General features: G+C 35.6%; 2 protein-coding genes across 2 annotated transcripts; both read right to left on the reverse strand.

The window, feature by feature from the left end:
* Window positions 1-3,127: 3,127 nt before the first annotated feature.
* Window positions 3,128-10,555, reverse strand: LOC145630361 (inositol transporter 1-like). Its single transcript, XM_081682622.1, has 6 exons — window positions 10,130-10,555; window positions 9,073-9,143; window positions 7,795-8,130; window positions 4,607-4,714; window positions 4,338-4,520; window positions 3,128-3,957 (listed from the first exon to the last, which is right to left on the reverse strand). Exons 1-6 carry the CDS (start codon window positions 10,266-10,268, stop codon window positions 3,295-3,297), a joined length of 1,500 nt encoding a protein of 499 aa, XP_081538748.1. The 5' UTR covers window positions 10,269-10,555; the 3' UTR covers window positions 3,128-3,294.
* Window positions 10,556-11,987: 1,432 nt separating this feature from the next.
* On the reverse strand, window positions 11,988-15,402 carry LOC145630362 (inositol transporter 1-like). Its single transcript, XM_081682623.1, has 4 exons — window positions 15,081-15,402; window positions 14,398-14,505; window positions 14,126-14,308; window positions 11,988-13,066 (listed from the first exon to the last, which is right to left on the reverse strand). Exons 1-4 carry the CDS (start codon window positions 15,399-15,401, stop codon window positions 12,401-12,403), a joined length of 1,278 nt encoding a protein of 425 aa, XP_081538749.1. The 5' UTR covers window position 15,402; the 3' UTR covers window positions 11,988-12,400.
* Window positions 15,403-15,764: the final 362 nt, after the last annotated feature.

Below are 15,764 nucleotides of genomic sequence, written 5' to 3' on the forward strand. Positions count from 1 at the left end.
ACGAGGAGCTTCCTCCACTGCTACTACTGCTGCACCAAATAGCTTTGTTTGGGTGGGCTAATTGCCTAATTGGAGAAGATGAAAAGAGGAGAGAGAAGATTAAAAGAGGAAGAGCTGGTGAAAAAGGATGTAGAGAGAGAAGAAGAATTTTTTTAAAAAAAATATATATATATATATTGTGGCTGGCCGCACGGTGCGGCCAGCCGCATATGAAACTTTGTGTATAAAAAATATCTTAGTTGTTCATCCCTACTAATTAAAAAAAAAAAAACCCAATACTATCTCCTAATAATAACTACCCCTTACTTTTACGGTTTTTATTTTTCTCTGCTCAATCTCTCCATAAATTATTATCTTCATCAATCCTAACATATTGTGCATGGACTATATCAAAAACAAAACATTCCATATGCTTCTTAAGAGGTGGATTTCTAGATAATATATCAATAATGTAACGAAGCTAGGTTAATAAAAACTTTATCTATTTATAATTACACGTTTCATTTGCAGTCTTGAAGGTTTATACTAGAGTTAATTTTGTGAAATTTGACAAACAATAAGAGGATAAGGTTATTAAAAATATACAAGTGTTTGTGTTGTAATTCTTCTCTTCTACTTCTAAACTGTTTATTTCTTTTATCACTTAGCTTCTTTCACTTGATCACTGTATGGGCAATCTATGGCTGCACTATGGCTTCTTTTTGACAATTTTAAGTAATGCAACATCAATTTGATGACACTACCTACTCACTTCCCGAGGAATTTGAGGTTGTGGTAGAGCTATATTGTAATAATCGAGTCTTGAATCACTTATCAGAACGACAAAACTTATCTGAAATTATAAAATCTAATTAAAACTTATTTTAGCTATAACTTATTAATCTTTATAATAACTTATTGATTTTGAGCTTTTCAACCCTCATCTAAAATAAATAAGAATAAGGTGAACTAAACAGAACCTTAATGCATGGAATTTCTAGCTAGCCAAAATTAGATCAGATCAAATCAGATCAATCAAATATATATAATCACCTTAGTGTCCAACCAACCTTCAATTGTAGAAGAAACTAGTCACTACTAGATGAGAAAGAATGGGATGAAAAAACAAGATGCACCCCACCTCATGACATAGAATTTATGAGTACGTGTAAGGAGGATTTATAGACCCTAATATTAGTAGAATTAATGGAATATAGTGTAATAATGGTAGATTGTCAGATGAAGTGGGGACTATGATAATTATTATTGTTACTAATGACAGATTACCTACGCAATTAAGATGATCCCTAGGGCTCCACGATTTATCAATTATTTATAAAACCTTATTCTTGTTATTTCATACAGTAGTTCATAAATCTTAATGGTCCACATTACATAGTGGATGTGTATTATTAGCTAATTTAAGTAATATAGTTGTATTAGCTTCTACTATTAGGTTAGGGGTTTGAGTCAATAGTCTATTCACGTAATCAATATCGACATTAGCTTTATTCTTGTAATGATTCAATAGATGCTCTATAGAGGTATCGAGTTCGAGCCATGATAATGCATAATAGTATCAACATGAGTGTTTCTCTCCTAAGTTGAAATTCAGATTAGTCGGAGTTTAATTAGCAGGACTGATACGATCATATTTCGTTGGCTGTTCGCCTTACAAAAATCAATGCAAAACTTCCATGTTTGCAATCTAGTGGTGTACAAGCATCATCCATCCTTATATTTGTGAAGCTAATAATGAGTTGGTTTTGAGTTACAACTACTCAAGTAAAGTATAATAAGAACATCAATTTAATCTGAAAGTTTGACAGCTTGACTTAGGTAAGGAATGGTGGAGTTTAGTCCATAGAAATAAAAAAACGACAAGATAAGATGTAATGGAGGAAGCAAAATATCTCACATGAGCAATGTTTGTGTGCACGATATTTCCAATAGATAAGATATATCATAATTCTACGTAACTGTTTGCTTGACTTCATTATATAACCCATAAATACACTATGCACTTTTGCAACAATTTAAACGTTGCCTTATTTTAGTCATAGCCAATCAGCCAATTTGTACTAGCGCTCATCAATTCAATCTGATTTGAACATTTTGAGTCGTGAATTGAAAAGGGATTACTTAAACCTGAATCATGTCAACATTTGAATTTGTTTTAACCTAGCCTGAAAGGTATTCTGGCTAAAGTGCTATACTTAATTGATAATGAGATTTTAAATAATCTAGCTTGAAAGTAATGAAGTTTATCGTTACTTAGCTTACAGATGGCTAGGCTAAGTTGGACTATGCCTAATGTGATTGAGTCATTTGCCAACTCTAAATTGCTTACAACAAAGTTGTCTCATTTAATGAATATGTATATTGAATTTGAAGCTTTAAGTTTGATTATACAGAAACTTGTATTTGAATATTGAATTGCATGTTTTTATGGTTAAGAAACTTCAAAGTATTTCAAGTAGAGGGGTTTCTTCAAATCTTGACAATATGCAATTGTGTGTATAGAATATTCTAAAAGAGTCGTAGAGTATTAAAATATCTATCTTTGACATACAAATGTATAAACTTTCTTTGATTTCTAAGATATAATTAAATTTGACAAGTATATTGTTATTATTTTGGATTTTAGCACAGGAAAAAAAATTCTTGAAATTGATATATTTTGGTACATATATGAAACCTTTGAAAGAAAAGGGCTATAAAGAATTGACCTAGACAAGAAAGAACCAAGAATTGTCTACTCAAAGACTTTCAACATGTATATTAGAAGCAAATTTTATGGGCTTAAGCCCAACACAACGGTCCAGTTTCCTCAACCAACTGTACTCTAGTGTGTGTTAGTTTCATTGAATCATGGATTTGTTTCATCATACAAATGAGTTATGTACTCAACCATTTAGAGATTCAACACATAGTTTGAGTTAGGATTTTATTGCACTTCTTACAAGGTGAAAATTTATAGGCTTTAAGTCGAGTGATAGTGATTTGTGGCAAGTTGTTGAACCCAGGGTATACATTAATAGGCTAGTACTTAAGGTTCCACCTTCCTTCCCTCGACATACGAATAAAATACACACTTAGAATTTGCATAGAGCCATACCACCCTCTAGAGTGTCTATGTAATAGAGAAGACATTTCTAAGCCATTAACTAAGACCACTTCATTTTTATTACAATATATCACAGTTATTTTACATGCGAAATATAATACATTTGCGGATCAAATTAAGGCATCGCTGAGGGAAAAGAATCATCCAAAAAGACGTCCTAGAAAAACTACAGAGCTTGGGGGTACAAACTAGGACAGGTCTTCATCATTTTTTACATCATTTTGATGGTTGTTCCCACCTTCAAGGAGGCTTTGGTTAGTAGATGAATGTCCCCAAGCCCTTTCTTTCCACATTTCCTCGACTTCCTCAAATGCCAACCCCTTTGTTTCGGGAAGGCATACTGCTACAAACACAAAGGCAAGAAGAGATATACCGGCAAGTATAAGGAAAGTAGGACCAGTACCAGCAGCATCAGCAATTGAAAGGAAGGACTCTGAGACAATGACGTTAGAAACCCAGTTTACAGTAGCCGCCATACCCCCACAGATGCCTCGATAAGCTTGCGGGTAAATCTCAGAGTTCACTGTCCAGGGGACGGGTCCCATCCCAGGAGAGAAGAAAACAATATATAGGGCAAGCCCTACAACAGCAAGGGCCCCAGCGGATTGAAGAAAGAAAGAAACAGCCAAGATCAAGAGGGATGCAAACACGCCTGCCAAGCTCATCAAGGCTAATGGGCGACGACCCATGTGATCAATGAGGTAAATTCCCACAACTGTTCCAGCAGCATTCAGGCCCGCAACAATGAGGGAGAGAAGGAGAGCAAGTTGGTTAGAGTGGAAACCGGCCATTTGGACAATTGTTGGACTGTAGTACATAACTGTGTTAATACCAACAAACTGCTGACATGCCTGCACAGAAGTTCAAAATACTGAAGTTAGATCAAATCAGTGTATCACCTACCAATAGATTGTGGCAAAATTTTACTGATCATGGTTTTAATATGATGCTTAATTAATGGTTCATACAGGCTAGGCAGCGGAAAGGTTCAAACGTGAAAATAGTCTTTGGTGTTGACTGTTGTTTTCTAATTCAGGAATACCAAGCAGAATGTAACATACAAAAATCTTAGGATGCTGGGTAAACTTACGTATGAAAGACATTAGCCAACACTACAGCAAAAGGCACCTAATCAGCCTAGATTTCGGCTAACAAGTACAGTGATGGTGCTAAAGACTAGTATAGGCAATAATCAATCATCATGTTCTCTTGAAATGAAGTTAAACCTTACCTGAAGACCACCTCCAACAAAAAATGCTAGTCTCCTTTCTTTATTCCCAAAAACATCCCAGATACTGGCTTTCTTTCTACTAAGCTCTTCCTCTGTAGCAGTAGCAAGACCATCCACCTCATCCTCTAACCTGAACGGGTCATAAATATTTGAAAGAACTGCAACAGCCTTGGCTTTCTCACCCTGAAATGCATGACATATAGATTCCATAAGTCTTTAGCACAACAAACACAGACTGAGTGCAAAGCATTTCACCCATGAAGTATGACCTTCAGGTAAAGCCAGCGTGGGGACTCCGGTAAAAAGAGCATAGCTATGAACTGTACAATAGCTGGCACTGCTGATACCCCAAGCATCCATCGCCAAGTTCCAGGGACCTGATCAGAATACTACATATCAGATAAATTCATGTAAAACTAAAAATCCAAAAGAAACAGGTTGTTGTGATTTCACATGAAATTACGTCACTTAGGAAACAAGGTCTCTTAATGTTAAAGAAGAGGCGGCCAAAGCAGTAGCATGCTTTACAAGATATCCATGATACTATATGCAGATAATTGTTTAGTATTTAACTCAAAAAAATCAACTAAATTAGTACCAAACACTATTCACACAAATCATCAAAATGACCCAGCACATCCAATTAGCCCTCCACCTAAGGAAGGTTAAGGGGGGATTGCAAGAACGCAGCCTTTTCACCTATATGATGGAGAATTTACTTCTATTAGAGAACTTGTCTCGAAATACAATCACCATCTATTACTTCACAATAAGTAAGAAAGGTACACAGTTTAATAAACTATTTTGTTCTAAAGTGTGTTTGCTTCAGCTAAAATTGGCTAATTGACCAAAACTTTACTAAACTTTGCAAAATAATTCTGGATAGTTCTGAAATTTGCAGAAAGTTTCTTAAATTTCTAGTAGTAGTATTTTCAAGTTCATAGTAAAAAATCTGAAATCGTAGAAATACACATGCCTCTTTACAAGCTACAGGCATACAAGGTTTTTTTTTAGTCTACAGTATGTTGTACAGTAAGAGTAAGTAATAACAAAACAGTAATAAGAAATTGTAAGGATTTATAAAAGTTATAAACTTATTATTCAAAGGAAAATCTAATGTATTCATTATCACATCCTTACTATAGGTAGTCTAACAAATACTTACCTAACTAAGAAACTTACAAAAATATACCCAACTATAAACTATGTGAACTAAACTAAATTAATTGATATCAGAGGTGAAATGCCATTTGATAACCTTCGGTTAATCAAATATCTGGTTTGATTCTATAGCCAAAGATGCAAGCTCCAATGTCATTTAATGCACATAGTTGATAGGTATATTTTTGTGTATTTCTTGACTACAACAAGCTGGGTAAATCTATGTTTGATTATATAACAAAACAAGATACAAGAGAATGCACTTTGAAAAACCCATATTACTCTTTCTAATTAAGTAGTTACTAAAAGATATACCCTTTTTGAAGAAAACAATTTTACTAGAGTTGTAGGTCTATCAGAAATATCGATAGCAAAGATTTCCAGGAGACATTAACAGTTGAAAGCTCCATCAGTTGTTCCTTCTCTTGTAACTACTAAATCATTAGTCATGACAGTTATGCAGTGTGTGACACATTCCAGTTGCTGATGCTTCAGAAAATATGTAGACTCCAACACGTAAAGGATCAACAAAGTCAGCAACTAGGAGGTGTATATTAGGTTAAACCATCAAAAGACAAATTTTAAAGAAACTGATAATAGTCACAAGTCTAATGCAAAGTATTGGAATTGCAGGCAAATATATACTACCTCCGTTAAATGTTTTCTGCAACTTTGGGAGGGTTTGCGGTTCACGAAGCAAAATTTGATAATGATGATTAATGTATTTTAGGGGTATGTAATTAGGGTGGAGAGAGAATTTTGGATATTTAATTAACCACCAACTACCACCCCAAGACCAGCCAACACCACCCACTGCCACCACCAAGACCAGCCAACAATCCAACACCACCTTCACCAACACCACCGCCGCCTTCAACGCCGGATTCACTACCACCACTACCACCCCACGATACCACCACGAAAACCCCACCATCACCACCATTCTCACGAAACCCCATAAACCACCACCAGCCCCACGAAACCACCATGAAACCCCCAAGAAACCACCACCACTACCAACCCTCATGAAAACCACCACCACTACCAACCCCCACGAAACCACCACCACTACCAACCCCACGAAACCCACCTATACAAAACCCACAAACCTCATGAAACCCACGCCACCAGCCCCACGAAACCCAGGAACCACCTCGACGATACCCACCCCCACGAAAAACAACACCCATCACGAATTCAACAAACCCCCATCACGTATTCAATTTCTTGAAAAAAAAAACCCATCACTAATTCAACCAACTCCCACGAAATCATCACCACCAATTCAACAAACCCACGAATTCAATTTCTTGAAAGTTGAAGAAAGAGAAAGAAGATCTCAAATCCATGAAACCCACTTTAAATTTTTTGAAAGTAGAAGAGAGAGAAAGAAGATCTAAAAAAGATGAAGAGAGATAATGATATTGAAAGAGGAGAGAGAAAATATGGGGGAAGATGAAGATGAATGATGATGAATATGAATCAAGATGAAGATGAAGATGGGTTTTGGGTTTCGTGAGTTGAAGATGAAAGTTGATGAATTAGATTGGGTTAGTTGGGGTGAAATTGGGTGAGAAATTAGTGATTAATTAAATCTGATTATAGTTAGTAAATTGAATTTTAATTTTTTAAATGAAGGTAAAATTGACAATTGACTAGTTTTTTTTTTACTAAAAGAGAAAAGAAATATTTTTGTTGTACATAATGTTTAACGGACAAAAATAGTAAAAGTTGCAGATAACATTTAACGGAGGTAGTATTTGAAAATTTTGAAGCAGTTATTACTAGCTAGAAGTTAAAGACAGATACAACTGCACCAAGCAACTCAGTAGAAAAGAAGAATCCTGCATTGAAGAAATACATCTTGAAAATATAGTGTTGCACTCAAAAGGCAGTAATGTAAAGAGAGCATCCTAAAGGAATGATTCTTATCGCAGAAACATGCCCTCTAATTCTATCCTGATGCTGCTTTTTCCCCAACTGCTCAGAGTTTCACAGTCTTCACACCAACAAAGTACTAATAAAAGCATATATAAAGAGAAACCTTCTCATACAATATATGAATGCCCTTTCACTAAGCACTTTCTTCCATTAAGTTAGAAAAGAAGAACCACCAAGCACAGTCATGAATGCAAAATATGGAAAATTTATCTGATGTATTGTCAGAAGAGGAAGGATTCTAGTCATTCTACTCAAGAATACCCAGTATAGATTAGTTTTAATAAAGGTGAATGCCAAGGATCTTGTTATAGTGAGAAGAACTAAAGGCATAACAACAGAGCAAGATTTGACCTACCTCTGTAAAACCAAGGTTCACGAGGTAGGAAAGGAACTGTCCACCAGTAATCATGAGCACATTTGTACTCACAAGTCCCCCTCTTACTTCAGTAGGGGCTGCTTCTGAAATATAAACAGGAGCAGTAACAGAAGCCACTCCAACACCCAAACCAACTAATAGACGTCCAAATATAAGAACATAAGGATTTGGAGCCGCAGCCATGACAAATGAACCAGCCATGAAGATAACATCAGCTAATAATGTAGCTTTCTTGCGTCCAAAGGTGTCATTTATCCATCCACCAAAAACAGCTCCAATTATTGCACCTACTTGGGCCATGCTGACAATTGTCTCCTGCCAATAAGAGCCATTAGAGTTTTGTGAGTACAAAAGCTTCAAAATATTAAGCCAATACCATCAAGGACACAGACAAGAAACAAGAGGGCATAACTCTCCTAATAACAGCATGACACGTAAACAAAACTAAAATGTTGAATTCTTGGTCGTGGATACAGAACAAAAAATTCAATACAGTTACAATTTTCAAAGCTTATCTAATACATCATTACAAACCCCCACATATTGCAAGGATTACTTTGCATGCCCAACACATGGCAAACCAATTTTCCCAACCAATTTAATCCACACAGACCACACCTATATCAATTGCTTTGGGATTGAAACCAAAACTAAAACCAGTTCATACAGTAGACAAGTAACACAATCAACCAGTAAGGTCTTCTAGGAATCTCTTACTGCAACCATACCATTCCTGACCACAGTCTCTGATGAGGCTCCTACCTATGGCAAGATAGGGTCCAGATCAACAACCTAACCCCCTTTGAAAATAATTAAATAGGTGCCCTAATTCATAAAGCTACTACTTTAGAGTTAATTTATAATAAATCCCCCAAAAAATAATCTATTGTGACATGTTTCTGTCCAATTTCTGTTCATCTATTGAGCGTGACACTGGAAAATGTTCCAAAACTTTCTACTGAGAAATTCAACCTCTTTTGTGGGACTGAAATGATAAGGATTGATAAACAACCCCCTCCCCCCCACCCCCTTTATTTCTGTCCTCTCCCTTCATTTGCATTATATGAAGAAAACTACAGAATAATAAGTTGCCCAACACAATAGATAGGAAGGAAAAAGGAGCTTCTGTTTTGATTCTCAGTCCAACATATAATAGGTTTATAGCTTACTGTAGACTGAGAAGAGCTCAAAAAAGAGGAATGAACACCTAAGTCAAGCCTGTTCAATGAGTTTAGGATACAGTACAGTAGCTCATACCTGCAAGAAACTGCTGTTCTTGACTTCTTCGAAATCATCTTTGATGTACAAAAGTGCCCCTGATATAACACCTGCAATTCGAGATCTCCTTAAGAACATATGACTTCCAAAAAGAAAATGAAGACAAATCTAGCAGAAGCTAATAATGGTTGTAAAAGTAAAACAGAAAATTACTAAGAAAATTCACTAAAACTATGAGCGTCATTCCGATAATTGAAACTTAGCCAAATCTTCTATTACATAAAAATCACAACTCAAACTACAAAATCAAGACTAACCTACACATGAATTGTTTTCAAAAAATTATAGTTTACCATGGACCGGAACTTTAGACTAACTATAGGAGTGTGGTTCCACTAAAAAGTATAAACACACTACTACGAGACACTTATATACAAGTATAAAAGAAAGGCCCAACCAGCAAATAAGATAAGAATTACGGAGTACATAATACCCAAACACTTCGCTTAGATATTCACTTTTGGACACATTTCATCATAAAAAACATCAGGATGTCCATTACACACCCTCACATTATTTCACATGCTATGCTGCCTAGTGCCTATGCACATGAGAATGTGAGGTTAGTTTAGTGAGAGGATGTAAGATAGTTACCACCCGAGTGTATACTAGAAATTATGCAAAAAAAACACCCACTAAGGATTTTGCATTTCAGCCACTTAGAGATTAGGTCCCTTTGAGATTTAGCCCCAAGACCTGGAAATACTAATTAAATGCATAGTTGTCATGTTTTCTTACTTCCGCATTTTGGCTGTTTTCTTGTTTTTTTGACAATGATCATACATCTGTATTTGTTCAATGGTGCATTCAGTTTATACAAGCAAATTTTTTTTCCTAAGTAAAGTTAAACAAAATTAGAGCTAAAATTGGAAAATCCACTTTCAGAAGCTCAATTCAAGACCTAAATTAGAACTAAAATCACAATAAATTGAGAAATTAGAACTAATTACAAAATTACAATCAATTGAGAAATTAAAAATAATTACACAATTACAATAAAATTGATAAATTCAGGTCAGCAAAATAGAGGAAATACCTGTATCATATCCAAAGAGCAAACCACCAATTCCAGCAACAACAGTCAAACCCAACACATATTTATTACTAAAATATGTAAATCTTCTTTCAGGAAATGATTGTAAATACCCAGAACTCCCAGGTATAGAATCCAACATCTGCACTAAATTCTTACAGAAAAAGACCCAATTTTGGACCAACTTTTATTCACCAAATTTAGAAACCCAGAATCAAAAAATCAATGTAAGAAGAAAAAATCCAAATTTTGGGACTACCCAGACGTTGAAATGGGGTAATTTGATCAATGTATGAAAAAGATAACTTAAAGAAAGGAAATTTGAATAACCCAGAAATTGTTTTTGGATGTAATATGAAATTAAACAGTGTTTCTGGAACATATGGGAGTTGGAATGAAGGAAGAAAACAGAATACAAATGTAGTAAAACTGCCAGCTCAACATTATTGCCAACTCAATATGGATGTGATTTTTTTAGTTGATTTTCAAGACATCAGTCCAACTCACTAATCCTATTTACTTCCATTTTAAACGTTCAAGTTGTGCACCAAAAAACTTATAAATTGAAGGATTTCCCAAAATAATGCTCAACACTTTGTAAAAAGAATAAAATAAAATTTTCAATTTAGACGTAAAATTTTACTTCGTAATATATGTTATTGGTGTGTTATGCGGGTCCGAGAATTCAAATCGAAAGGATAGATTCGAACCTGCAACCTATCATACTCATGCCCTCACTCTTTGCTAATAATCATTACCTCATTAGTTATTTTGTTCCTCATTAGTTGATACATTTTGATTTAGACATTATTCACATAATAATTTACATTAACTTTATTTCATGATTTATACCTAAGAAAAATATAAAGTAGATAAATAATTAATCTTGTGAATGAGAGAGGCGAGTGTGGGACCATAACTAACAAATAAAAGAGCCCTTTCCCTAAATAATGTTGGGAAATTATCTAATTCCCAAATTACAGCTAGTCTTTTTTTAATTCCCACCATACCGTCCACGTCACCGATTCAGTGGGATTTTTTTTAAAAAAAACGGGTTTATTAGAAAACCGCTACTTCAAGTAGCGGTGTGCTACTGAAAACCGCTACTTCAAGTAGCGGTTTACATATTAGAAACCGCTACTTCAAGTAGCGGTTTACATATTAGAAACCGCTACTTCAAGTAGCGGTTTGTATTTACTAATTACTGATTTACAGATATTTTGTTTTTAAAGAAAAACTTACAAAACAAACCCATAAACCGCTACTTGAAGTAGCGGTTTTAATTTCATAAACCGCTACTTCAAGTAGCGGTGTTTTGAGGAAAACCGCTACTTGAAGTAACGGTTTACAAAATTAAAACCGCTACTTGAAGTAGCGCTTTGTTGCTGGACCGAGGAAAAAAAATCGGTTTGTTTTCCTTAGCTGACGTGGACGGTATAATGAGAATTAAAAAAAGAGTAGCTGTAATTTGGGAATTAGATAATTTCCCAACATTATTTAGGGAAAGGGCTCACAAAATAACACTTCATCCTTATTTAGTTACAATTAGGGGTGAATAGAAAATCGGGTTGGTAGATACCAATTACTTTAATTGGTTAAACTTTTTAGAGTGGTATTCAAAACCTGAGATCAAATCCCTTCTCTATTAATGCCTTAGTGACTCTTTGTACGACTATACACTAAAAAAAAAAGACTTTCAAAACTGTAATTGAAATTTGTTTAGGAACCAACAAGTTCGAAACCAACACAAGTTTCAATTCCGAGTTAAAAAAAAAATGGTTGGGAACCATTTACATTAGGTTCTCAAATTTTCGGAATCAAAACTTGTTGGGTTATGGCCAAATGTGTACTCTATGAACACTTATTTCAATACGAAGAGAGGTATATACAAAGAATAATCTTTATAATCAATTAAAATTACAATCAACTAACTAAGTAAACTCTGCATTTATTTTCAACTAAACAAAATAACAATGGCCTAGCCTAAGAGGTAGAGAGCAACGAGAATCGATCCCTGCCCGCTGGCAAGAGGTGTACATAGCCAAACCAAATTCCTAATTCTCAACCAACTCGTAGCATAGATGCAACAATAAATAACACATTTCTTCTCATACTACAAATTAATTTATTCACATACTAATTTACAAACATAGCTCTTCAAATGGCATAGAAGCCTCCTAGAAACTAAGCAACCATATCCAACCACCTTGATTGATAAGAATGCTCCTTTCAGCAAAATAGAGTAGACAAATTGTCGAACAACATACATTAATCTTAGGCTTGCTGATTTTCAAACCCATTCCCGGGTTCAAGAAGGCTCTGGGAATTTTCCCTACTTCCATGAGCCCTCTCCTTAAATATCTTATCCACCTCCTCAAAAGTCCAGGCTCTGGTCTCAGGAACAAAGGCACACACAAATAGAAACGCGATCACAACAATGCCAGCTATTATCAGGAATGTACCGCCTGTTCCAATAGCATCAGCAATGGAAAGAAATGACTCAGAAACAATAAGGTTTGTGATCCAGCATACAGTGGCTCCCATCCCACCACATAAACCTCGGTATGCTTGGGGATAAATCTCAGAGTTGATAGCCCATGGTACAGGCCCCATTCCTGGGGCAAAGAAGGCAATGTAGAGGGCAAGTCCTATGATAGCAAGCCATGAGTAGATAGACCCTGAGGTGTCAGATGAGCCGAGGAGAAGAGAGACAGAGAGGAGGATGAGAGAAACGAAAACACCTGCAAGGCTTGAGAGGGCCAATGAACGCCTGCCCATATGGTCGATCAAGTATATACCCAAGACAGTTCCAGCAGCATTCATGGCAGCAACAATAAGAGATATTAGGAGGGCTAACTGATTGGAGCTAAAGCCAGCCATTTGGACGATAGTTGGACAGTAATACATGACAGTGTTAATTCCTGAAAACTGCTGAAATGCCTGCACATAAAGTTCGTAGAAAATTTGATTCAGCAAAGCACAAGGGCTTTTATAAGATATCAGAAAATGCTGGCATGCTGCTAAAAACCAGCTGATCATGGGAAAAGGAGGCAGAGCTAATGATCTCTAACAGGCCTTATGAAACTCAGACTGCTCTTTACGTAAATTCTCATGATAAGACACCTGGACGCTTCAAAAAACCTTCAAGAGAAAAATTACCTGACCATTGTAAGATGGAAACCCGCATTCAGTCCAAACCTTGTTCTCAAGTTCAACATATAGTACTCCATAGTATATTGCAACCAAAGTTCCAAGAAGGATGTTCACTATGACTTTCCAGTTACTTAAGAACCTTGAGTTGAGTATCCATCTCTATTTCCTATTCTAATTACAAATTAACGCCCTTAATCTTCTTTTTGAACACATTGCATACAATACTGATGCCCTTCAATATCTTATTAATTAAAATCCATAGTTGAATCAAGACACTTTTTCAAACTAATAAGTCCAAATCTAAGGGAACCATAGCTATTATTCAAACTGTAAGGAACTACAAGGTTACATCATATGTACTCCATATGCGTTATAATGTATCTTGGATTCTTGGGGTGGCTGTAAAAATTTAAAAAGTAAAAAAAAAAATGGCAATTACTTGTTCTTACAATGACTTTTAATTGATGTCATAATAAATTTAAAAAGTAGAAGGAGCAACTTCAACACAATAATATATTGGCCCTCAGTCAATCATGGCCTCATGGAGTAGTTTACAGTTCTTTTACAATACAGCCGTCTTACTCTAAAATCTGTGTAGAAAAGCAACTTACAGTATGTGTATCGTAACAAATTGATATATCTAGAACATTTTTTGAATCATTCTTTCTTAGAATGCAGAGAGTAAAATAAAGATGGAAAATAGTTCTAATTAACACACACAATAGCAGCACAAGTGCTACCATCAAAATCTAAATTTCATAGCAAGGGCAAATCACTAACGAGAGCCACAAAAACAAGTAAGGCACAATAGAAACAACATGATTCAACAGTTGAATATGAACTCACCAAAAGCCCACCACCAGCAAGAAATGCAAGCTGAATTTCTTTAATTCTGAACACATCCATAATACTGACAGCTTTTTGTTTGTGTTCCTCTTCAGCAGCAACAGCAAGCAGATCAAGCTCATCTTCTAGCCTAAATGGGTCATAAATCTTTGAGAGAACCTCAGCGGCCTGCTCCCTATCTTTCTGAAAAATAGCAAATATTGATCCCAATAAATGTTTCTCAAAGTTATTAAAGCAAGAATAGCTATAGATGATTTGAATAGGCTTCTGACCTTCATATATAGCCAGCGGGGGGATTCTGGCAAAAGAAGCATAAAGAGGAACTGCAAGACAGCAGGGACACCTGACACTCCAAGCATCCAACGCCAAGTTCCAGGCACCTGCTCAACAAATACACATCAGAAAAATCTGTGGAAAACATTCCTACAATGCCATTATATATATATTTTTTTTTGAAAAAATTGAAACCTCGAGTCCAAGCTCCAACACGGCACATTTACAAATGAACTTAAGCTGCATTATACTAGACAGATTTTATAATTTACCTAGGTGCTCAATTATCCGAAATAATATCAGTCACAGTCAATTATATAGAAAAATATTCATCTAAAGAACTTATGTGTTTTTTTAAGCATGCAGATCATTAGCCACATCCATGAAAACATCTACAAATCTAGTTAAGTAAAAGCAAATCTTGATAACCACAGTACATTACATCAAAATTAGGCAGGAAGAGAAAGGAGTTTCCATAGCTGATGTTTCTCAATCTGAAAAACATGAAATGCAGGGCTCCATTTCTCTCAAATGCTGCCACTGTCCAAACTGCATAACCAGAAATCTTTCTTTCCATGAAAGCACTCCATATAAACATATATAAATGAAATTTAGGATTCTGAATGTAGATCCTTTGGCACATGAAGCATATAAAGAAAAAGATGGGTAAAATCTATCTGACCTGAGTAAAGGCAAGATTAACACAGTAGGAAAGGAACTGTCCGAAAGTAATCATTAGCACGTTAGTGCTGACAAGTCCTCCACTTACTTCTGTAGGTGAAGCTTCTGCAATATATACAGGAGCACACACTGATGCCAACCCAACACCCAATCCAACCAAAAACCGTTCAACAATGAGAATGTATGGATCAGGAGCAACACCCATGACAATGGCGCCAGCAGTAAAGACGAAATCAGCAAGAAGAGTTGCTTTTTTACGTCCGTAAACATCATTTAACCATCCACCCCCAGCAGATCCAATCATTGCACTGACCAATGCCATGCTAACAATTGTTTCCTATCAAGGGGAGAAAAGGTTAGATTAAAACATGAGATTAATCTGATAGACTGTACCTCCTGCTGCATTTTTACTCAAGAGAATCTAGCAAGATGCACAACAACTGCTACCTGAATCAATGTAGAGCCCCAGAAGGGTTGCGGGCTTGTAGCCCCAACACAACAAAATAGCAAGGTTGTTTTCATAATGCAGTTAAATTTTTTTTATTTATTTTTTATAAGATACAGAAGATTAAAGAGGACATGTAACAATTTAATTTCCATCCTTTATTCCAAAAATAAACACAGTTCATGATCATTGTACCTGCAAGAAACTGCTTTTTTTTACTTCTTGGAAATCATCTTTTAT

This window comes from Chenopodium album, chromosome 5 (genome assembly GCF_948465745.1).
Source record: "Chenopodium album chromosome 5, dcCheAlbu1.1, whole genome shotgun sequence".
Classification (NCBI taxonomy): domain Eukaryota; kingdom Viridiplantae; phylum Streptophyta; class Magnoliopsida; order Caryophyllales; family Amaranthaceae; genus Chenopodium; species Chenopodium album.